The 25949-nt window shown below is 40.3% G+C and overlaps 2 protein-coding genes across 2 annotated transcripts; both read left to right on the plus strand.

The window, feature by feature from the left end:
• The first annotated feature begins 3174 nt into the window (after positions 1 to 3174).
• Positions 3175 to 6654, plus strand: cmklr2 (chemerin chemokine-like receptor 2). Its single transcript, XM_083908993.1, has 2 exons — positions 3175 to 3313; positions 4998 to 6654. The coding sequence occupies exon 2, from the start codon at positions 5031 to 5033 to the stop codon at positions 6108 to 6110; it is 1080 nt and encodes a 359-aa protein (XP_083765119.1). The 5' UTR covers positions 3175 to 3313; positions 4998 to 5030; the 3' UTR covers positions 6111 to 6654.
• Positions 6655 to 13469: 6815 nt separating this feature from the next.
• ino80da (INO80 complex subunit Da) lies at positions 13470 to 22079 on the plus strand. The gene is made up of 9 exons (XM_083908832.1): positions 13470 to 15453; positions 15539 to 16350; positions 16473 to 16572; positions 16658 to 16882; positions 17038 to 17147; positions 17297 to 17430; positions 17787 to 18004; positions 18091 to 18245; positions 18705 to 22079. Exons 1-9 carry the CDS (start codon positions 15236 to 15238, stop codon positions 19718 to 19720), a joined length of 2988 nt encoding a protein of 995 aa, XP_083764958.1. The 5' UTR covers positions 13470 to 15235; the 3' UTR covers positions 19721 to 22079.
• Positions 22080 to 25949: the final 3870 nt, after the last annotated feature.

The raw sequence follows: 25949 nt of genomic DNA on the forward strand, positions 1-25949 counted from the left end.
GGACAGAAAATGACAAATGGCAAATCGTTTGACACTATGATGGTTACTGGTTTAAAGGACACTCTCAGGGTCAAAAAGGACGACAAGGCAGCACGGTCAGCTGATCTGCAGGCGACGGAAACACAGTCTTGCATTTCATCTGCAGTCCCTTCACATTTATCATTCCTTTGCAAAAATGAGTGTAAATTTACATTGAATTAAACATCGTTTCCATGTTTTAGATATCGCAGACATAGACATTTACCTGTATCTGTATAGCTAACCAAAGCCAAAGGGATATGTTACACATTCTATTCAGTTGTAGCAGTACTTTTAGCAATACCACACAGTACAAATACTCAACAATCAAAATTGTATTATTAAATCTTTTTTAGTAAGTTGCAGTACAGCGGAATTAGCAGTAAAAAGGTAAAGCTGCTCATTTGTCTCTATTATATAAATAAGTAAGCAGTAACCTGTCAAAACAATGAAGACTACATCACTATACATCACTATAGTATATACATATACTATACTGGGTGGTTAAACTGAAACAAAACGCAAAATACAATATTTATTTTGTATTTAAATGTAGAGAAGCATTAGCACAAAGGCACGTAAACAAAGACAATGAGAAAGTACTTAATGCAGCTCATCATATCATAATATATATGATAGAGGGAGAGGCCATAAGTGCTCTACTCACTAAAGGCATTACTGGTTTGTTAATGGGCTTTTTCACAGCAGACATTTGAACACAGGTGTTGGGTGACAGTGAGATAGTATGCATGATGAAACTGAAAATGAAGCAGCTAAATGGAATTCACCCACCATTAACTTTATTATTCATATTTGTGCTGGCTTCTGTGGTAAAGGCCTGTGTAGTGATAGTATATATGACCCGTTTCAACCTTTTGACCCGTATCATGGAGGTGTTGTCCATCTTCGATACAGTAAATGAGGGAAAATTGCTCATAAACCAGCAGCAAAAAGCCTCTCCGTGCATTTTGTGTTGTCACATTTTACTGCATTATGAGATGCACATAAAGTAGAACGTGCTGCTTAAAATGAATTGAAATCATTATTAATGTTGCTTTTAACAAACCGATGAAGTTGCTATGGTACAAATCAAATGCATTTATAGGACACTTTTAAAAACAACCCGGGGAAGACATAATGAGAATAAGCATTCATAACAGCGCAGACTTTTCCAGAATAAATGGGCATCAGCAGACTATGCCAATATGTGCCTGTTATAATATTATTATCATTAATCAAATCATCCATTTATTGAAAGCAATCAAATAATTAAGCCAGCAACAGAAAGGGCTGACGATAATGATCATTTGTTGCAGCGGTAATTGAAAACGTCATTGAAAGTGTCATTGAAAACATTCATTCACATTTTAGTCATATGTTACTACTCTGTGGATAAAATTGGGTTGAGTGTGATTTAAACTTTAAAAAAGGCCAGAGAAAATTAAAGTGACTGATTAGTGGATGTGTGCCAAGTTTGCAGACACAGGACGTGTGGAAAAGCAATGAATGCTGGCGGTTAGATGATGATGATGATGACGATTGCTTAATTACACTTCCTGAAAGGTACCCGAGGGAGCGAGGTACATTTTAGTGCAGCTGGTGTCTTCCTGACATTCTGAAAAAAAGCACTTAACGGAAAACATACATACACACGAACATGCACCGCAGAGGCTTCATGGAGGTTGTGACAGTGCCCCCTTGGGGTTGAGTGATCAACAGAGGAATGACATGGTCACTTTTGGGGGGGAAACATTCTAAAACTCTCAACGTGACGTGAAGAAGCTCAACGTAGCATCACCAAATATATCATGGACAGCTCTAGCTGTGCCCACTTTCACCTCTCCAAAAATCAAAGCCAAAATGGATCTTTGTTTTTTTTCTTCTGGTGAAAGATGTGAGAGAAAATTCTTCAGCCTTATGATAAGACACAAACTCTGCGCCTTTCAAGGTTCCCTCCCTAGATACCACGGCGCCTGGCATCTGGACCTGATACACACAATCTCAATGCTTACACTAACTATTGGCCCTTTTTCCACTATGGTCCCAGCTCGGCATGGCACGGCACCGTTCAGGTTGGATTTCCACTACAAGAATATATAGCACCTACTCAACGTGGGCGGAGTCATCGCTGCACGGCTGCATGAAACTGCAGTGACTCACAAGCGAGTGACTAGTGCCTTGTAAAGCAGTTGTTTTTAGTGTGACTGAATCATTAGGATCAGTTAATTAAAACCATTTGTTCAGCACTTCCTCCATGACTGGAGCACAGACTCCGCCTGACGCAGTCACTGGATTAAAATAAATCGGTAGGGTTTGTGATGCCGCTCGCGATCAGCAGTGCTGTCCCTAAATACACCAGACTCCTCCGTTTAAATATTGAGATTTTAGACATTTCCCTGGTAATTGTTGGAGATTAACCCACATTTTTAGGATTCGTATGTCTTTTTAACTGATCTACAGTTTGGCATTGTTCGGATGTCTGACCAGCTCTGTTTGTTGTGTTGGCCACGTTGATGGACACACAGGTGTAGTTTCTGTAATCTGAACAAAAGATACAAATAAAAGCTGTATTATGGACATACAACAGCAACATATACATTTATCTGCATTTTACAATTTATGGAAATCACCAGCCCCTTTAAATCATGGTCAAATATCAATACTTTGCAGGAGCAGTAAAGTCAGCAAGATTTTTTATATATCTGCACATCCACATTCACCACAGGGGAAGTTTATTCCCCTTATAATAAGAAACAAAGCAACTAACTGCTAAATCAACATGTCTAAATGCTTTGAGGGAAAGAGGAAGACAGTCTCTGCACAGTCTTTGGAAGCTCAAATCACACTTTTGCTTTTGGGAGGGAGAAAAAACTGGAATCATTACGCAGGTAAAAAACCTGCAGCATAATTGAGAACTTTTCCGTTTACTCACTGAGGGGAGGAAAAGCGTGCACTCAGGCTTTCACCCTGCTGTGATGAAAAGAGGCCGCAGCTCCTCTGAATGAAAGCATTCTTCATTCCGTGCGGATGACCAATAACTTTTCTTCACTCTGTGGTGCGTTGTTGGACGCGTCAGCCTGGCGCGCCCACTCCGCGCCTCTGTGCTCACAACCCGCTGACGGGTTTAGTTTGGATGGACACAGCGACAGACAGACACACAGACACAGACAAGAGAAGCTCTCTGAAGCCGAGTGTGGAAAATAGGGACCAGGCCCTGAATGACCGAGCTAAAAGGCTACGTTAGCCCGGTTTGTGCCAAACAGCGAGAGAAAAGGGGGGCGCTTCGCTTTTTAGGGTAAGAACATGCACTGAACTATACAGAGAACACTTCATGTTTATCCCATTAGTTTGTGTGTGTGTGGCACTGACTGGCGCTATTCAGTACACTTTAGTGATACTTCGTTTATTATCATTATCAATGAATCGATTACTCGTGTGGTCAATCACAAGCTGTGTTTCCTAAACCTCAGAAATGACGTCCTCAAATGTAAAAAAAAACAAAGATACAGGTAATTTTTCTACTGGTGTGATTTGGCAGAAGTGCAAAAAATAAGAAACTCTGATTAATCGATTGTCAAAGTTGTCAAAGATGATTAATAATAGTTGATTCGTAGCAATTTCTATTGATATTCTTGTTTTTATAGGGCATCTTAAATAGCATAGTAATGCTGTTTTAAATGTCCAGCCTATTGGTGATGTTTATATTATGCTTTTATTAAGAAATGTTGTCATATTATTATTATATTAACACATTTAAAGTTGCATTATGTAATAAATCTAAATCAACTGGCCATAAAATCCTCCTAATATGTCACAGAGACTCAGGAATAATGTTCATATAACAAACTGAACTCACCAACAACAACAACAGTACAGACAAAATATTTGCATTAAAAAAAACATTTTGCAGACTGCAAATCATGTTTATGTTTTGAAATCATGTTCTGGCATGTGGCGCCACCTACTGCCGTCTACCAATCATTGCAGTAGTCAGTAGAGTCTCAGCTACCGAGCAACCACGGGTTGCCAGTTACGTCAAAAAACGAAACTTAAAACACCTCGGTATTTTGAATTTGAATGTAGTAACCGTTTTTGGCCACATTCTTACATATGGCACCTTTAACTCTAGTCCTCCTTTGTCTAGACTTAGACTTCTTTAATGGCCATAAAACAGACAACACTATTCACAATAAATAGATAAACATAATAAGTAAAAACTATGAAATCAGTCCAGTTTGCTCCAGAGAAGAGTTAAAAGATGTAAATAAATAATGAGTAAAATAAAACGGTTGCTTCTGATGCTACTGTATTCAAATAAAGAGAAAGTATTCAGGGGGTGCAAATCTCCACCAAGCCTGTTCTGGATCATCACCAAAGATCATCTAAACAAAAGAACATTCTCACAATCTGTTGCAAACATTTTGAGTTATGCTGCTGTTAAAATAATCAGACCTGTCCTTCTTATTATTATTAAACCCTCCCAAATATTTTTATTCTCTTAGATATTTGGCTTTATTTTATGATCTGCTTCTGCTCAAAGACTTTTCATTACAGGCAGACGATAGTGGACTAGAGATAGTGGCCCAGTAAACCACTTTATTTTTGACAATCATGGCCTTGGAAAAACAACAGTGAGATGCACTTGTTGTTTACTTTTTATCATCTGAATGTTAACACAGTGCCTCCATGTGCTGAAGTGACGCAACGGCTCGGTATTTGTCGGTTTGTCCTGTTTACTTGCAGGAGAAATGTTATGAATCATACTACGTGGGCTGTTTCAACCTCATCTGTGGGACATGTCTCCGTCCAAATTGATCCAGATGGATGTTGACACTGTGTGTTCCAGGGCTTCTCAGGACACACCCAGTCCCAGCGTCAACAGCTGAGCGATCAGGAAGAAGAGAAGCAGATGTTGACTTGTAGGTTTTCACCATATAGAAATTAATATATCATGTGATCTTTGTTTCTTGTTCTCACAGTGAACTTCAGCACAGTTTAACACCCTTGCAACAATGGCCGACCCCAGCGAAGACTACGGCAACTACACGTATGATTATGACCTGGAGTACGGCGACTTTGAAGATCTCAAAACGGAGCACAGACAACAGGAAACCATACACATGATCTCAGTGTTCATCTACATCATTTCCTTCGTGCTCGGCTTGATCGGGAATGGAACCGTCATTTGGGTGACGGCGTTCAAAAGCAAGAAGACCGTCAACAGCGTGTGGCTGCTCAATCTCGCCATGGCCGACTTTGTTTTTGTGCTTTTCCTGCCCTTCTACATTGATTACATACTGCGGGACTTCCACTGGAGCTTCGGCGTGGTCATGTGTAAGCTGAACTCATTCGTGTCCGTGATGAACATGTTCGCCAGCGTGCTCTTCCTCACAGTGCTCAGCGTAGACAGGTACGTTTCGCTGGTCCACCTCAACTGGTCTCGGCGGCACCGCACGGTAGAGAGAGCGTGGGTGACTTGCGGCTGCATATGGGTGACAGCTGCCGCCCTGAGCTGCCCGGCTCTGATTTTCCGCGACACCCTGCGCTTACACGACAAAGTGATCTGCTTCAACAACTTCCACACGCAGGACGGACATACAGCAGCTATGAGACACATAATAATAGTGGCCATCCGTACGGCCGTGGGCTTCCTTCTGCCATTTACTGCCATATCCGTGACAGGCATACTCCTGACAATCAAAGTGAATCGATCTGGGGGCATGGTTCGCTTGTCTAGCTTCTCCAAAACAGTCACTGCAGTTATTTTGGCCTTCTTTCTATGCTGGGCACCTTTCCATGCGTTTAGCCTCATGGAGTTATCGATACATTCCTCTTTGTACCTGCACAACATACTGAAAGCTGGTTTCCCTCTCGTCACCAGCTTAGGTTTTTTCAACAGCTGCATTAACCCCCTGCTGTACATGCTCCTGGGGAAAAAGGTCCGTCATATCCTGAAGCGTGCATGCCTGGACATAACGAAGAGTTCACTCCGAGAACTCAGCCAGTCAGTCTCCGCCACCGAGATGGAATCTGTGCCGCCACATTATCAGGAGAGTCTCCCAGAGGAGCCAGTGGAGTCATCTGCACTATGATTGCAACCTCATGAAAACCACCAGGGCGACTGAGTATCACTTTAATGTCAATGGAGGAGGATTTTCAGTGTTCAAATTTTCCTATTTTTTGTCACGTTTGGATGGAATTACACATGGTTCAGTGTAACTCTGTGGAAAAGCTGAGGGAAAATTGCATTATACTGTGTGCACATGGAGCTCTTTCATCTGCACAGACCAAGAGATCGCTAGAAATGGCATGACATAAATCACATAGGCTGGTTTTAGTTTATTAATTGTAAGATTTTAGTGCTTTGTCTCATCTTTTATGAATATGATCTGACTATGTTTTGGTTCTAGATAGTTGGTGAGTAAAACAAGCAGATGTCTCTCTAATTTGTGGAAAATCTGAGGGACATTCTTCACTCTTTTTATACCAAGTCTTAAAATGTTTAACAAACTATGTATTTCAGATGTTCTGATTGTACTCTTTTGGACCAAGGGCATTTGCTCATCAATGCTGTTTTATTTAAAAAAGGAAATGCATACTTTTATAGTTACTACAGTATTTTAATAATGTATTTTTAAGAAGTCGAAATGTGTATAAATGTATAATTCTAATATATTCAGAGTAAATAGCACGCACAGTATCTTATTAAAAGTGTTTGTCGGCGTCTTGTTATTGTGTATTGTGTCTTTTTTTATATTGTTTAACTTTATATTGTTTAACCTGGCGTCAGCATGACCTCATGGAAGAGGAAAGTGAAGGTGTTTTCATGTCGACAAAGAAACTACATTTTCACAAGGATTTAAACTTTACAAACCAAACTATGCAGAAGCCTGAGGAAATGTTTACGTTCTTTCCGTTTCCCTGTTGACGTACTCAGCAGTGTCCTGTTTTTCCCCGTCAGTTCAACTCTGATCTGTTCATTGATAGAGAGTAACATCCTGTTTTGGAAGGTGGCTTAAATCTCATTAAGAAGCTTAAATATGTGGACAGAAAGCATTTTTGTAACTTCTATAGCAAATTAACCAGTACTCAAGGCACTACGTGGACAATGCATTAGGATGTTTGTTTACCCTGTTTACTGTAGTTTCGCCATACATCAGCTAAAACTACTTGAAGCCTTGAAGCGGTGGTGGTTAAGAGTAAAAACATTGAACATCATCATTACAACTGGTTTACTTGTGTTGTTGTTGTGGCTGGACTGTGTATGTCCTCTTAAAAATTGCAAAAATAAATGGTAATTAAATGTGGTCCATGTATCCAAATTAAAAGTTGAATGTTTTTTTTTAATTGAATGAATTGAATGAATTTATTCCTCCCCAAGGAGGGGGGGGGGGGGCACACATTTACAACAGCTCAGTTAAGGTGACAAGAGGTGCAGGAATGTGCAAGGGCATAATGAGTAAAAAAGACAGACAACGTAAAGATAAGGAAAGGTAAAAAAAAAAAAGGATAAGAATAAAATACATTAATGGTAAAAAATCACACTCTAAATATAAGTAAGACTATAATAAAATAAAATACAATATGGTAAAAATTACACTCTAATATAAGTAAAAAAAAGAAAAGAAAACCTAAGATAAGAGTAAAAATAGAATAAAATACAATATGGTAAACAATTTCATTAAATTACACTCTACATCACCACTGACAGTCACAATTACAGCATCTATCTATCTATCTATCTATCTATCTATCTATCTATCTATCTATCTATCTATCTGCTGTTGTTTTAAAACCCTAACAGATTATAATTTGGTCAGTATAGATGATATAAAAATAGGCATGAAATAAATGCCTGACAATGTGGTTATTTTGTGAAGCCAAACAATCCAATTAGATAGAACTCAGAGACATGTTACCCTCTACAGCACTGTTTTTCTTTAGATTATTACTTAATCCGTGACGCAGCAGATTTTTTTTTTTTTTTTTTGCTATGTTGCGCAATCTGCGTCGCAGCCAGTCTCTGAGGAGGACCCACACTGGAACACCACGTAAGTGAGCAGCAGCAGCACAACTATGATCTTCTATGTAATGTTAGATCATGTTTAGCTGCATGACGTCGTCTCTGGGTGTTAAATACTTCCTGGAATCCTAATTATTTAGTGAGGTTAGCTTGTGGACGTTTTGTTAGCTTATTTTAAGCAGTGCTTATAAGTAATGGGTATTTAACGTTAAAACGCCAGTTGTTGCTCATTAATAACTATCGTTAGTGAATGTATCTGCTACCAAAGATGAATTAAGTGTAATGTCAGTGTTTCCTTTCATTGGCACAACATTTGACATGTGTTGTTACCTATAGGTTGTGTTGTTATATGTCAATTTAAGTGAGTTAATCCGAGGGGACTCAGTTTAGCTAGTTTACGGTAATTAAAATGTTGTCATTTGTTCCACGTTTTACGGTACGGGTGCCTGCGGCAGACAAAAACATATGAAAACAAATATACACATTTTTAATACGCCTCACTACACGAATGATATTTTCTATATGATTTAAATGTTTACATGTTAAATCGAACAGTTTAAGATTAAAGGGAAAGTAAGTTTTTTTTTAATCACTGATGCCAATACGTCAGAATTGTTGTATATTAAATATTTTAAAGGTGACATATAACTTTCAGTGGATTATTGTTCCTTGCCTCCCACATTAATAATGTTAAGTTAGTTTCTGTTAAATATGTTTTTAAAAAAAAGCAAAGTTTGATTCTGCTCATACACAATACTGATATAGGTAATTTCCTTCTGAAATATATTCATTTATATAAATATTTATATTTTTTTTTTATTAATTTCACATATTCATACTGTATCAGGTGTTACGTGTGGTAAGTAAAAATGCGTTTAGGGTAATATTTTGTTATATTTAATGCCACTTAATTATTTTGACCATATTGTTATTGCTCTGTTTTTATGTAACCTGTCTATGCAACATACAGATATATCAATATATCACATAAGAAACCATTAACTATAAGCTTGTTGTCGAGGAACGCACACTATGTCACCTCTCTGCAGGAGAGGCGGTGATGTTGCACATTGCAAGTCTCTTGTATTTTGAGCAGAATGGCCATTTTGTTTGTTCTGTGTCGGAATTCCTTTGAAAATTTGATTCACTGATGTATCATTGGCAGGAACACAGATTTGTCGACCACATTTGGTGCCACTCTCTAATTACCCATCACTACAAAATGGATATTATAGTAGTATAAATGACGTGACTGATGATTCAATTACTGTAATGAAAACTAACTGTCTTTGCTTAATAGGCAGCAACAGCAGCCAATAACCTCTTGGAAGTTCATCACAGACACAGGATTGCGTTGCAGATAACATTGTACATTCATGTGTGCAAGGATATATACACTAAGTCAGGTCATTTCCTGTGCTGGAAACCCTGCCGCGTGTGTTTTTGTGGAGATAAAGACCGTTCCTAGGGTATGTTATTACGATGCACATTCGTTTCTACTCTAGACAGCAGAGTGTCTGTCAGTCCTGTATTTGTTTTTGTCATCTCACTGGGTGTGATGACTTCTTAAATTAAAACAATATTTTTAGCCAGTGGCAGCGTGTGCTATGCCTGTAATGAAGGGCTTGAACATCTCAAACAACTCTGACGAAACAGTTAGAAGTCATTGTGGTCCTGCAGTGCAATGATCCAATAAACATTTTTGCTTTATGGTAGGGCTGCAACGATTATTATGTTAATGATGGATTACTAAATTAATCCTAGTTTGGTAATCAGTTGCAGTGTATTTTCAATAATTTAAAAAAAAAAAAAAAAAAACAAGCTTCATGAACATTATAATATCAGTTTGATAAACACTGATCAACATTTTTCAACGTTTTCTGATATTTTAAGGACCAAACAAGTACTCTATAGATATAGATAAATAATCGTTAGTTGCAGTCCTACTTTATGGTAATGTCATATTGTCTGATTGTCTATATTTTGATTGTAAAGCAAAGAAAAAGGATGCTAATATTCTTTCAAATTGTAACCCATCCATAATTGATGTTTATTTCCCACAGAGAGGGTGTGATGGAGTTCTTACTGGTTTATCACGTCACATGATCAAGGTGGACAGTGTGATCTGCAGGTGAATGAAAGACAATTGTATAGGCGTCTTTGTGGATCCGTTAGCGACTGGGTAGTGCACATGACAGACATGTTTTGTTTAGAGACTCTAGTATTGGTAAGGCTTACCATTTTAACAGTTGAATATGATGTGTGATGGACCGGTCCATACAGTTTGGCAGCAACAGGAATCGCTTCACGAGAAGGCAGGAGGAGCTCTGGAAGACAAAAACATTGGCAAACTCATCAAAATTATAATGCTCTGCTAAATTTAGAAAAATCAATTACCTGCAGATTGGGACATATGTAGAGAAGATGTTGATGACATATACCCAGCTGGAGCACCGACTTCTAAACAATTATGCATCATTCACTGCTCGACCTTGGGAAACCAGGTTTTTGGAATGTGTCTTACATTTTGATTAATTTACAAGGGTCAGCACTTTGTTTTTACACACATACTCTTAGTTTATTTATACATGCCGTGCGTAGTAACATTGTGGTGAGAGGATGAGAATCCTGCCCCATCTTAATAAGGATATTAATGAGGAGTGGATCTCGGTCAAAACCAGGTTACCTCATTGTCACGCTAAATTTGTTTCACTAATTCATATTTGTTTATGTTGTTGGCATCAAACTCGTCTTTGCTTCCACCCTGGCAGGTTTGCTAATGATGTACTGAAAAAGCAGAGGCTCATTCAGCCAATGAAACATTTTTCTGGGCAGTTGGTTTCCACAACCTGGGAAGATGATTCAAGTTGCTGGAGCAGTAAGTAATTAATGATGAAACATCCATCTGTAATAGTGTATGATAATTTGCAGCATGTCCTGTGGACTGGGGCTGTAGTAAACACAATCTGTTATTTAACACGTGCAAGGAGTTGTGGGAAGTGATGTGGCTGCTGCTGCTGCTGGAGGAGGGATGGTGGATACAGAGACTCTCATTTCCTGAAAGACATGCTGAACTGTTTGAATAGCGACATCCTGTGCAGCGAGGAGGCATTCCCCACAGCTGGAGCTGGGTAAGACCATACAAAGAAATAACTAAAGATGTCACAGCCAGTTGAACTAATGATGGAGGTTTTAATTTTAACTTTGCTTAGTTTGGCATTGAAGAAGCTGACCTGCTGCTCCTCTTTTCACTGCACACATCAGAAAAAGGTAATTTAAATGCTTTAAAGGTGCCATATGTAAGAATGTGGCCAAAAACGGTTACTACATTCAAATTCAAAATACCGACGTTTTTTAGGTTTTGTTTTCTGACGTAAGTGGCAACCCGTGGTTGCTCGGCAGCTGAGACTCTACTGACTGCAATGATTGTTAGATGGCAGTAGGTGGCGCCACATGCCAAAACATGATTTCAAAACATAAACATGATTTGCAGTCTGCAAAATACTTTTTTTTATGCAAATATTTTGTCTGTACTGTTGTTGTTGGTGAGTTCAGTTTGTTATATGAACATTATTCCTGAGTCTCTGTGACATATTAGGAGGATTTTATGGCCAGTTGCTTTAGATTTATTACATAATGCACCTTTAAATGTATTATTTTTTGTTGGACAATGCAAAGTTTCTCGTGAATATTATCAGTCAACTGAAGTGTTTCATTTTGTATGTTTTATCTCATCTTGCAGGTCTTGGCTAAACCAAAGCATTCTGTTGTTGCCATTGTGAGGAGTTGCCTGCACAGAGGGGGATGGGGCCGCAATGATTGCTTCAAAGCCTCTTGTCAGCAATGGAGTGGAGGAAACCTGGAAGGTTCTCAGTGTGCTTTACAGGTCAGAATTAAGGCAAACCTGCCAGAAACAGGCCAGAGCTCAGGAGGGACTTTTCTGCAATATACAATATACATGCATGTACACGCCAGGAGTGGACACTATCAGGAAGAATCCACCCAATGTACTATTCCTACTTGGAGCTGATGCAGGCTGCATCAACTCGCCACAACCTCCCTGAGGATAGTTTCATAATTTATCAAGGTCAGCTGTCTTACTGCACAGCAACTGCATATCACATCATACTGTATTTACATTTAATTATGTATAGCTTCTCAAAGAAACTGACTTAATTCCTGACAGTGCAATATTTACAGAAAATTGACAAAGAAAAGCATAAGTAAATGAGTAAAGAGAACACAAGGATTCAACAAAAGCTTTGAAAAGTAATTGCAACTGATGGCAACATCCAGCTTATCTCTTTTAGAAAGTGAAGCAGGCTGTCCTTTATTCTTACAGTGAGCTGTGTTAACTGCTGTATATCAATATTCCAATTTAATATTACATGAGCAAGAACATTGTCATGGTGTCCAAATATTATGTATATTATGTGTAATCTAATAAAATGCTTAACATTCAAAGCTTTTGTTCAAATAAACTTTCAGTTGTTCAAGTTTGCAAAGTTTTAAGTCTGAACTTGACATCTACTAACCTTCACCCACAGATCCGATAAGCAGAGCCTCCCAGACGAAAGCTGTCACACGGGAAGCACAACCTGACGATGATGACGAGCCAGCCATTATGCAAATGCATATGATTTTTAAAAATATATATTTATTTATTTTATTTATTTTTTTATTTGCACTTGTGTTTATCTATAGTAGATGTTTTAATTGCAGTGAATAGTTAAGCTTATGTCACACAAAGATAAACGTAGTGTCACGTTTTCCTGTAATATTGCCAGTTTTAAAAAGGGTTACATTATATTTTTCCAGAGGTGCATTCATAATATTGAAAGTTTATCTACTTTTTATTGTGATATTTACTAAACCAATTATATGTGTTAAGCTTATTAATCTGGTGCTAATATTTAAAATATTTTAATCATAAACTGCTGCAATGAATGACACTTTGCAGTTTTAGTGTTTTTTACACCTATCCCACTTTTCTTGAGAAGTCTCGAGCTCCGGTATCTGATTGGCACGTGGTCCATCATCAGTGAACAGCGGCAACTGTGGCAGCAGAGCTGATAAGTCATTCATATGGAGGATGATGATAGCCGTGGTCCAGGTGGATTTTACACTGCAACACTCCACTGGACCTCCCGGTTTAAGGGCTCACCTCCGCTTTTTAAAAATGTGCCACGTGTAAACGGCATATAAACTGCAGCTCCTTGCATAAATCGATTAAAATGACACTTGCACGATGTAGAGGTTTTTATAACAAACGTGAATTTCCAATATGGTAGGAGAGGTTGTTGTTGTTGAGCGGACTGATGTCATGTCCCCGCAGTGCCTGTAGTGGTGCTGTGAGGAGTCTGCTGTGGATCCATCAAAAATCCTCAGCAGCCAACCTACTGCTTGTAATTTGCTCTGGATAGCCTTTATTTACATGCATTCTTATTTCGAGATATATCGAGCTCGATGAAGACAGCTCTTACGATCCTATCTCGAATATCGATGCGCAAATAGCTTAGCTGATTCTAATAGACATTTCGGCCGTCTATCTGGAGCGAATACCTTACACAGCCCATACCAGTTCAAGGTAAGCGAAAGCATATTAAGCCTCGGCCTCGATTTCTGTGTGTACCGTTTCACGCAAGGCGTCAGCAGGTGAGGGCCCTCTACTGGAGGTCGCTGCGCTGTTGAAGCTAAAGGCCTCTTATCTATGACTAATTTTTGTGTAACTTGTGATCTGACCGAATGACTTATTGTCCTAGAAAAATATGTTTAGTCTCGCAATGTTGACGTTTTTAAGTCTTACCGTCTTCTAGTGTCACAGTATGTGGCTATAATTAATATCGATCATGACCGAGGCCTTTGATAACAGGCCTGAAGCCTCTCATGTTGAGCCTTTGTTTGGAAGTATTTTGCTATAAATATATCACGTTGTATTGATTAAAGTCATACGACTGGGAAGGATTATTTAGTTAATATATTTTTTGATCGCGCTTACATTCGCAAATTAAACTACACTGAAAATAGACCTTTACGGTATCATAATTCGCTCATGTTTCCGTTTCCTGGTTAGCTACCGCCTACTAATTTATGTTTTTAGCTTCGATAGCGTGTTAGCTAACGTGAATGAATCTTGACTTTTCGTGTCTGCTGAATGTCGCCAATGACTTATTAATCATCCTTAACTCGTTTATGCAACTAAACAGTGCTCTATGTTGCATACAGACATGTTTGTTATGTAATACTTAAAAGTTTGACCATATCTACGTCGGCTGCAAGCTAATGCTGACAGGCTAGCTTCCCGTATTCAAATGGTAGTTATGCTAGCGGGTATTTGTCACCGTTTGTTGCCTGTCCGGTTCTTCTTATTTAACTGACTGATTTTTTTTTTTCTTCTAAAATTGACTTGGCGGGTGTCAACTATATTAGTAGACATGATTGTGTGTGCAGGTAAGACCCGATGCTTAATCGGCATCAACCCGAAGACTCACAAATAATGCAAGAACTAAAGCTACTCGTGACGCTAGGCAGCTAAAGCTACACTTATCTTCTCTGTGTGTGTTTTGCCAGTATCGTTCTTTTTTTTGCGTACTTGAATATTTTGTTAGGAAACAAGGCTGGGCTTGAAGGATATACTTTTCAAAAGAGGTTTGGAATTATGTGTACACACTAGTACGTGACTTGTCTTTAACGCTGTCCGAGAGACTGCTGTCATTCAGTCCATCAGTTTACCATCATAATGTTGTATAGGTGCCAGCTGTACTGAGAAACTTATGAATAGTGGAGTTCTGCAAGGAGTGACTTTGAAAGCACCCAGTTGGTGTAAAGAAGCAAAGCTTGCCAAGTCTATCTAATGTCTTCAAAAATGATCTGTAATAATTTAATAATCGGCTTAAAATATTGACTTCATACATAAATATTTAGATTGATATTCATTGATCTCACACTTGTGAAATACATGTGGCAGCAGCAAAAAGGTCAGAGGTACATATGTGACAAATAGAATAAGCAAACAAAAACATTAAATTGAGGACAAAACTACAACATTTAAAGTAGGCATAAAAATATCCCTGCCATCCAACCCCAGTGTGTACACACGGTCCACCTCTTAAGTATGAATTGTTTGTAATTTAATTCTTGTTTTTTCCCGACTTTATCCCATCAGCTGATGTTGTCTAGGACAAGAGTCACGTGATGTATGAAGGCAAACACATACACTTCTCAGAGGTGGACAATAAGCCGTTGTGCTCATACAGCCCAAAGCTCTGCAAGCAGCGCAGACTTAATGGCTATGCTTTCTGTATCCGGCACGTTCTGGAGGACAAGACAGCTCCCTTCAAGCAATGCGAATATGTGGCTAAGTACAACAGCCAGAGATGTACCAACCCCATCCCCAAGTCTGAGGACCGCAGGTCTGTATGAATGTCTGGCAGAATCCACTATGCTGAGCAGCAAGCATGTGTGACACTGTGCTGAAGTTGTGTTCTTGTTTTCCAGGTACTGTAACAGCCACCTTCAGGTCCTTGGCTTTATCCCCAAAAAGGAACGAAAAAAGAAGCATGATGCGTTGGAGGAAATGCGCTCACGGGCTCACCTGGAGTCGGTGGCACTTAACATAACTGTTCCCTCTTTAGCCCTGAAAGCTCCCAATGGTCTCGATGAACTTCCACCATCTCCCCCTTGTACTCGCCTGTTACCCCTCCCTGATGGGGAACTCCCAGACCCTTTTGCCTTTTACGAGGATGACACTGATGGGGAGGAGGTGGTTACTCCTAGGAAGGGTAACTCCATCAAGAAGAAAATACAGAGTCGGCTGGTGCTCAACCAGAAACTCTGCCATAATACGGACCTCTTTCAGCCACCTTCTGAGCACTTTAGCCCCTCCCCTGTCCCCCGTGTCCACCCCTCCTCACCCCTCAACACTCATCTCCCACGGCAGCAGTCAGGTATTCTTCAGCCACCCCAGCACTCCAACGTGACTTCCTTCATCTTCCCAGGACAGCAGCAGGGTTTATTATGCAATCCACCACCACCTCAGACAGTCAACTTTCTGCCTCCAGGGATGCCCGCTAATGCAGCACCCAGTCCAGTGCAACCTTCTGGGCCATCACTGAGCAGGAAAATGCCTTTCACTGCTACTCACTTGCCCGTCCGTTGCAAGGACAGTGCCGGTAACAGTCAGCGGCAAGTGGTTGTCATGCGTCCAACTACCTTCTCACCATCTGCCAGCTGTTTAGCCAGGTTGCAACATCTGGTGCAGCTCTGTGCCAAGAGACATCGGGAATATGGAGACCTCTTTCCACATCTAGGTACACAATTGAAATGTGTTAAAGTATCAGTCTGTTCTCCTTATTTGTGAGTTCAGGTCTACCGTAGCTAATAATTTAACCTACTTTAATGGATGAGTTACCTTAACAAGTTGCTCTTTCAGGTTTGGACTGGTCAGAAGACAGTGCTGATGATGATGGTGTTGATGAAGAAGAGGCACAGAAATCTATTCCTTTCCAGACCTCTTGGAAACCACAGAATGGGTTGGTATAACACCTAAACCTACAGCAATGATATTGACCTGACATTGTCTTTGTAATGACAATTTGAAATTGTTTTCTCAAACAGGTTGGAAGACGACTGTAGTTCCTCGCGGAGAATGCGGTTACTGAGGCTTTGCTCGTACCTCCGGGAGAAGTACAAGCACATGTGTAGGCAGGAGAGGGCGATTATCCGACAAAAACGATACGGCTATGCCTTCCGCAAAGCTTTGCTCCATGCTGCTGGTAACAACCCAGACTGTGCTGGCCAACTCATCCAGGATTTTGGTGGTGCCTCTCGAAGCTCTACAAGGTATTCTCACCTATGTCATAACTAGTCAATTTTGTTAAAGATGACTGCAGTAATATTACACTCTTTTATTTTCTAATCTTTTCAAATGTACACTGTACAATACATGCCAAGTGGGAGAGTGTTGTCGTTTTTTCTAAGTCCTTCTCTGTCTTCAGTGTTGCTCCAGCAAAGCAGGAGAACACAGAAACAGGGACCTGCACAGGCAGCACTAAGGGCCAGGCCTGCAGCAACAGAGCTCTGCCTTTCACTCAACACTGCTTTCAGCGTATCCTTTTCAAAATTTCACAGACTGTACTGTATTTACATTTCAGCTGTATGAATTTTACTAAAAAGTTGCCCCTGTGTTAGAATAATATCATACTCACATGTCAGGTGTTGTGTATGTTGTGTTATTTCCTTTACCGATCCCTGTAGACATTCTATTGAATCGTTCCCAGCAGCTCTTTGCTAGTTGCACAGCCAAATTTGCAGATGGCCAGCAGTGCTCCATCCCTGTGTTTGATATCACGCATCAGACACCCCTCTGTGAAGAGCATGCCAAAAAGATGGTGAGTTCAGTTTTCCAGAAAGGTTCAAAGAGTTGGATGATGATTTATAACATTTAAAACTTAGCACAAGATTGATAAAGGCAGGTTAGCTTAGAGTTAAAATGGGAACAGGGGTAAACAGGCTGGCTCTGTCCAAAGGTAACAAGATCTGATCACTAGCACCTGTGCAGATCACTAATTAACATGTTCTGTAGTCAGTGATTCAGCAACCAATAGGAACTAGAACATACAAGGTGTTTCTAAGTAAGCTTTAGACATGCTAAATTAAGCTAAAGGTCCATTAACTTACTTGTAGCATTCTTAATTGTAAATGTTTGTTATTTTGACTTACATGCTCCTCCATACATCCCTCACAGGATAACTTCCTGCGCGGGGACGGGAACCGACGTGTGCAGCACCAGCAACAGAGAAAGCCACGTAAAAAGACCAAACCACCGGCGCTCACCAAAAAACACAAGAAGAAGAGGAGGAGAGGGCCACGACGGCCTCAGAAACCCATCCCTCCGGCGCTGCCACAGGGGAACCTGGGAATGCCTTCTATAAGCCTAATGATGCCCTCACAGGCCAGCATTAGGTACACTCCAGCTCTTGATTTAGTCACATAGAACATCCTTCAATTATTCCATTCTAAACTCCCCCCCAACATCTCACTCATTGCAGGAGCCCTTCAACTCCAGACCTGAGTACAGAAGAGCTTCCTGATGACATCACCAATGAAATGGCAGACATTCCAAATGACCTTGAGCTAAACCAGGAGGATTTCTCTGATGTGTTACCCAGACTACCTGACCTGCAGGACTTTGACTTGTTTGAAGGTTCTTATTACATCTCATTCTTTTGCACTGCTATGCCTGTTATATGTGATGTAAATGGGGATATCAAAATCTCACAATAAGACAATATTGTGGTAACAATAGTCAGTTGTGTTATTGTGATAGTAATATAGCACAAAGTAGCTCATTCACCTGAGGTGAGTGATGTATACTGATACTGTGATTACTGAGGCTCTGTGCAACTATATCTATTGTCTCTTTGTAGAGAGCTGGTAATAGTAGAAATAGTGTCGGGTTACTTGTGCAATTTGCGTGGCAGTTCAACCTACAGCTCTCTGCTATGTTCCACTGAAACAAAACTAGAATTTTTGCCCAGAAGTCCTATTGCTGGATACGGTTGTAGGTCTAAGACACTATTTAGACACTTTAGCTATATCACCAATGTGACAATACCATTACGTACATAATGTAAAATGATAAATGTTTAATGTGTTTGTGTAGGTAAGAACGGCGATCTCCTGCCTACCACAGAAGAGGCTGAAGAGCTGGTTCGAGCACTGCAGGCAATGGGGTCTTACCCAGACTCTTTAGTGTGCCTGACGTCAATGGCAGACCTGGCCCCATCTGAAGGCGTGGACCACCGAGCATTGACTGTGTTCTCTGGTCCAGTTCAGCCGGGGACCATGGGGGATCTGCTCAGCAGCCGCATCCCTACAGAGAATTATACTAGTCTGGAGCTAGAGGATAACATACTGCAGTCCAGTGGGGGACACTTTCCCCCCTCGCCTCCATCTCAGCCCACAAACCAGCCCCTGACGTCATCCTCTTCTCCAGTAGCCTCCTCCGCCACATCACTGCTCACTCAGACCTCCATTACAGAGCGAACGTTTTCTCGGACACACACATCCCTTGTTATGGCCAAGTCGGATGCACCCACATCATCTCCTCAAGGCAGCCACTACAGTAGTGAGCATGTTCCATCCCCATACAGTGACCACATATCTTCTCCCCATGCCAGCTCCTTCCAGACTGACACCCCTCTGCTGCTGGAAGTCCCTCTCAGTGGAGTACCAGGAGCCCCACGCTCATCATGGAATAACCTCACTCTCCCCCTCACTGACCCCACACAGTTTGGCAATCTCATAGGATCAGAAAGTCATCTCATATCCACCTCTCTATCCACTCCCCCAGCCACCACCACGCATTCTGTGACGCTGCAGCCCATGGCTGCCCTCTCAGCAATGCCTCAGAGCGGCATGACAGGTTTAACAACTCCCCCCGCCCCCTCGTCCTCACTCCCCTCGTCCTCTCACGATCTTCTGAACTCCACACAGCCCAAGCAACAGCTCCCTCAATTCAGCGCGGCCTTTGGCCATCAATTGGCCTCCCACAGTGGCATTCCGAAAGACGTTCAACCTAGCCACAGCTCCACAGCGCCTCCTGCTGGCTTTTCCGTAGTTAGTGCCACTGCTGCAAGTGCCAACAGCGCCACACCACCGTTCACGCAGAGCAAATGAGAGCAGGGACGGCCCGCAGCTGCTCAACGACGGCCTGTGGACTCGATCTTACTACCACCGTCGACTGGCTTCGAAGCGACCAACGTTCTTCACCTGCAACACGTGTGCAATGTGGTTAAAGTGCACTATTTGACAAAAAGAATTTGCACAGCCTCCGATTTCCCTCTAATTTAATTAGTTTGCTCTGTAGCCAGGCGACCTCTGGGGTTTGAAGTAGGCGCGAGTCCGCATGTTTGATGCCTTGTGGTTTCGTCAGCGGGAGTTTAGAGTCAGACGGTGCAGATGAAATAAATGGGTGGAAATTGGTAGAATGTTTAAAGAGATTATCTGTGTCACAGTGCTATCAGTCAGTGGTCAGATTAGTTTGCTTAAAATGATCAACTGTACCCTGCCTTGCTCAGATGGCCATTGCATTTTTGTTTTTGTTTTTTTTTTCTCCCCCACCTTTTCCATACACTGCTTCTGTCACCCCCCCAAAATCAAATAGAAGTTGTGATATTTGTGACCTATTATGTTTCAAGCTATGTAACTGTTATGATATAGAATCTTACTGAGTCAGATATCACAGTCATGAATTTACCAAAAATACTTTTAAACAGCTGTTTTTATATTGTGTATAATATATATGTGCTAATTTAAATGTTTGCTCAGACATCAAAATCTCTGACCTCACCGTTGGTTGTGGGTCTTTGAGTGGCCTAGTAGACACTTGAAGATAAACATAGTTTTCTTAAAGCAATAATCACATAACTCTAGCATTGTAAGATATTTTATTGGTCTCATTTGGTCTCACTCGTTTCATGTAGCGTCACTTGTTGAGTCTGGGATTCGTTGAGTATATTTTCCATGCGTATGCAGTTTAACTCAAAACGAGAGGATATACAAACTGATGATCGGGTCGTTCGAACTTGTTTTGAAATCAAGGGGAGTCGTGAGGCCAATAAACAACATTCAGTGTTATAGAAAGGACGACAAAGGAGTAATCCAGGGACTTTAAGTGTCTGCTATCAAAGGTGCTCTCTGATCCAAATGTACAATGGTCTCTACTGACTTGCATGTCTCATGAAAGGATTCTGAGGAAACCCACTTTAATATGTCAATGCCGCGCTACTTTGAAAAGGCTAAGCTAGTGAATTGGCACTGGAAATCTTATTTTACTTGTTAGCTCAGTGTAATGTGATGGTATTAAACAGTGTGGTGTTGAGCACATCAGGGCGACGCACCGTCTCTTTTACTTGGTTTTAAAGCTAAGTAAACGCAAACCAAGGGCGGTCTGGATTTTTTTTTTTTTTTTAAATGGGAGGATTCGGCTATCCATCGGTGACTCGTACAGTAGTACCACCATGACTACACGTGTGACTGACCGGTCTGACATTGTTGAGTATTAGGTATGTAATAGCGTAGCAGTCTCTATCTTGGGGTTTGTTGGTGAATTACTGAGTAGCAATGATTGAAATTATGTGCGATGTATTCAGTGGAAACCTGTCTTGTTGAACGAGTCTCTTGTTTTTAAACGGCTATCAAAAAAGTCTGAGGGATCAATGTTTGTTATTTGGCGTCACTTTTCTTTTTTTTTCTTTTTTTTTACGATGTTCTGATGGAGAATATTTTTGATAGCGATGAAACTTAAGGAAAAGAATCCCGGGATGATTCAGAGCAGTGGCCTTTTGTTTGAGAGCGTTATTATTAATAATATCGATATTAGATCACGGTCGCTGGCTTTGATTCTCGGTGACATGAGGCAATGGAATATTATATACATCACCATTTCAATTATGATTTTTTTTTTTTTCAAATAATGATTTGCACAGGATTGGCCAGTGGTGTTTCACATGTCCTGCGCCTTTTTTGTTTTCCTTTTTAATCCCCCCCTCCCTCACATAGACACAGGTGCCATCATTTAACAGCTGTGTGAAGACCAATTTCTGTCTCTCATGCAGTTTAAACCTGTAGCATCACCAGAGACTGCAGTGTTCCTCCCTCCCTCCCTCCCTCCACACAATCAGGTTGGAAGAAAAAATGTTTGCAAGGCAGTACTGTTGCATTCACAGATCAGGAGATCACTTGCTGCACCAGTTTCCTCTCCCCGACCACCACGTAGAACAAAATGTAACAGGGCTGTTAGGCACATGTAACCTGCTTGAATCCGAGATGGCTGACAAATTCCTATACTCATTGAATGTACTGTATTACTGTTTTTAAAGATAGGATGAGCTAATCTAGTCACCTTTTGTTATTGGTCCTTGTTTAATTTGTCTAAGGTATTTTTTGTATACAAAGGTTTACATTTTTATGTATATTTTTCTTGTGTACAAAATATGTAATATGTGTACAAACACTGTATGTAATATCTGTATATAGCGTGAGAAATTTGATCTTTTGTTTTTGGATGTATAAATAAAAACTTGCTGTGAGGTATTTGCTGACACTGACGTGCGTGTGTTTTCTTTCTTTTTTTTAACGAGACAAATTATTTGCACTTCCCATGCCGACAGAAAACCTACATTACATTTATATAGAAATCACAATAGTGGGGACACTTGGTGATTGGCTAACTCTTAAATGCAGGCATGAATCACCATAACCTAACCACCAAGCTGCTATTTCTTTGTGCCAGGTAGCTCAGGTTTGATTACAATGAACATAACATAAATCAACAACTTTAATCAGATTTAACTGATTCCTTACATTACATCCTTACAGAGGCTTAACTAGAAAAGCACTCGGAGAGCGCAGACCTCCGCCAAAGGCAGCTCAGCCCCCCACAAAATAGCGATAAAAATAATGATAGCATCTATGGATCACGCCCAAATCACTTGTTCTTGGTCCCATTGCAAACATTTCCTGAAAATTTCATCCAAATCTGTCCTCAACTTTTCGAGTTATGTTGCTAACAGACAGACAAACAAACAAACAAACAAACTGGCGAAAACATAACCTCCTGGCGGAGTTCAATAATTAAGACCGGAATCCGTCATGTGTGAAATGTGTCTCAACACTCACAGTGTGGTGTTGGTACTAAAGTTGCACCTTTTAACAAAGCAGTGAGACACAAAGTAATTATAGTTATTTAAACACATGATGTCATGTTAAGTGTGAACACAAACAGAACTTCTTTAAGCTATTTAATGAACACACACCTTCCAAAACCACACCGTCATCACTGGTTATGAAAACTGTCAACAACGTGCTTCATAACCAATCATAACCAGGGGTCTCAAACTCGCAGCCCGAGGGCCAGATGAAGCCCACCAGTCGATTTGCTGCGGCCCTACACTTATTTTGAAATGACAAAATTCCACATTTAATTATATATAAGCCTGTATAGTGTTTTAATTACAATTGTCTACACTAGCACAGTCTAGCGCCGTCCCCGTAGGAAGTATGTGCACGCTGCAAATCAAATACGACTTGTAAAGAGAATCCAGCGTGGCTGACAGTCACAAAACAGCTAGCTACGCTAATGCTAATCGTAGCCTTGCTAGCTTACCTTTTGAAACAGGTTCGCAAAGTTAGCCGCAAAATAGTAGCATGCTAATGCTAAATATGTGCATCATAAATGTTTGGGATTTTTTTTGTCTTGAACTATTCATCAAAACCAACACTTTTATTTTGAAAGGGTGTCCGATTTCATCCTAAATACTTGGTATTGCAACATCAGGATGGATTATCAAGATATAATTTTAATTTCTAATCACTGAAACGTTAATTTTTCCCAAATTGTTGGACTTATTTCACTTGATCTGGCCCCTCCTGACCAGACTAGAAGTTCACTGGCCTCCAGATCATTTTGAGTTTGAGGCCGACATCGAAAAATCCAGCCCATTCTCACCAAGATCACATTAAGACGAAGGACGTAGGTCAAATAATGGCAAAGCTGTTCAAATTTGAAGTGTGATTTTATTTCTCTTTAACCAACTTTTTGACAACTTTCAACAAATTCAACAGCACTGGCCTGAATGATCAAACACGTATACTGGGTAAATAACTGTCTGCAAAAGTCACACATAATGAAATGTACCTTTGAAGTGATTGCTATCCAGTGTTTAGTTAAAAAAAAAAAAAAAAAAAATTGAACACATCACAAAACCAAACTTGACTCCCTCTGATACATAATACTGCTTTTGTGGGCTATAAAAATAGTTCAATAGATTATATGCCTACTTGTGCTCAGAAAAAAAAAAATGACTGTCGCGCAGTCACACTGCTTTATTGCCATACGACGACACACAAGGGGGTGGAAAGTAATCGCAACTTAATGTGGCTTTGTTAAAGTACCATAAAAGGAAGAAAAAATCATACAAAGTGCAACACGTAAAAACATACTGTAAAGTCACGTTAGACCAGGTAGAAGGTGCAAACTGTGTTGAACTTGTGTCTCGGTTTTGAAGAGGGCATACATGGCACATCTGAAGAGTAAATCAAATAAGCACCCTGTTGATTTAATTATTTAATTTCGTTTATTTTACTTTTTAAGAACAGATTAGAAAAAAAGAGAGAAATGTTTAAGCATATTGTATTAATATGTCAATATAAAAAAAGCTTTTCCTTTGTGCTGAGAGTTAAATATGAAGACTGATACCACTTTGCCCACTGAATGAATACAACTTAAGCAGCTCAATGGAACACCACTGCATCGATGTATGTTTAGGAAACAGAAAGATCAGATTTAGGTGAAATGGTTAGATTTTTGTTGTAAATGATTGCTCCATTATGGCAATTTGACTTCACTGGAGAGCCAGAAAGGTAACAAGAGCAGGGTGGCAGTATCTATTAGCTCAGTGTTTGAAAATAGCTTGAATTTAATGGTACAGGTGTACCTAATAAAGCGACCTTTGAGCGTACAGTGGTATCAGCCGTCTCGTTCAATCCTCAACATGAAAGTAAAAGCATGCGTTTCTCAAACTGCTCATTGAACTCAACCCTGTGCCATGTACAATACTCCACTCCCCTCTTTTTGAAAAATAAATTTCTTTGTGCACACATTGTTCTGAGAAGGAATGAAAGAAATTGTTTTGATCTCGTCTCATTTGGATTTTGAAGTTTTGCTGCGACGCATTTCAATGTCAGAAGGGGAGGGAAAAAAAAGGAAGAAATCATGCAAGAAGGAAATTAGATTACAAGACTAAAGCTGATACTATTCATTCACCCATCCATCCACAAATACTCTTCTGCTTCAACTCTGCTCAGGAATGAACATAACTCCAGTGCTGTAGAAGTATGCTACAACGCATACCGCTCAAAACCAACCAACAGCTTTTAATCTGTTTTATACCATTTCCATAACGAGCATTCATTTGAAACGAGTCGCAGCAGTAGCCGCTGGTCTCTGAACACACTCGTGGCTTTATGTTAATACGTACGTCTGAGAGCAGTGTCATCTACAGTGTCAATTATGCGTTTACTCCTCAAAAACCTCTCAAAACGAGTCCAAATGCAAAAAGGTACAGCCAGGAAAAAACCTTCAGCTGCTTTCAGACGTGCACTGAACTCTGGAGATTCTCAGGGGACTGAAGTCAAATGTCCACTCCCTAGTTTAATGTCCAATTGAGCAGGAGAAAACTCGACAGCAATAAAAAAAGAAAAAGAAAAACGGGCCATAGTCCTATTCCTGCACGTTTAAATCAAGTGCCACACCATTTGGATCCTCCGGAGATTCTCCAAACAATGTTCGGACCTAAATCTTCTGACATGACCCGGTGTTTATGTCTGAAAACAAAGCTTTTCGCTGCACGAGCAAGAGTCCAGAGTCAAAGCTGTAAGACTTGAGGCAGGACTTTTTGTCCCAGTTAGTCTGGTGCACACCTGTGAAACACCGTACACCTTTGTGCTACTGTTTTATGGCTACTTTGTTTATCATAAAAAAGGCATTAATACTTGAAGTGCAATTCAAGACGTAGGTACGCTGAGGAGATGCTTCCACTGCAGCTCCTGTAGGAAGACGAACAGAGTCTGCCGGTTTATGAGTAACAAAACAGACGATGGCACTGCCTTGTAAATGGAATGAATGAATGGAGAAATCCTCAGTTTATCTCATTGATTAAAAATCGCACAGCAAAATAATAATATTAATGGGGAAAAAAAGCGGGCTTAATGAGGCAAAGTCTGACAAACCAACGCCAACTCAAGGCTTTGAGGAATCACGACTGGAAACAGAAACATCCAGTGTCTTAAACTGGTACGGGGCATGCATGATCCAGCCACTGTTTTTTTTTTACATTCTTGACAT

Source organism: Microchirus variegatus (genome assembly GCF_963457635.1).
Source record: "Microchirus variegatus genome assembly, chromosome: 22".
NCBI classification, from domain to species: domain Eukaryota; kingdom Metazoa; phylum Chordata; class Actinopteri; order Pleuronectiformes; family Soleidae; genus Microchirus; species Microchirus variegatus.

Coding starts and splice junctions, on each gene's coding strand:
- ino80da (XM_083908832.1), top strand. CDS start 15,236: ATGTATGAAGGCAAACACATACACTTCTCAGAGGTGGACAATAAGCCG. Junction 16,573..16,657: donor TCTTGGAAACCACAGAATGG/GTTGGTATAACA, acceptor TTTCTCAAACAG/GTTGGAAGACGACTGTAGTT. Junction 18,005..18,090: donor CCCTCACAGGCCAGCATTAG/GTACACTCCAGC, acceptor CACTCATTGCAG/GAGCCCTTCAACTCCAGACC.
- cmklr2 (XM_083908993.1), top strand. CDS start 5,031: ATGGCCGACCCCAGCGAAGACTACGGCAACTACACGTATGATTATGAC.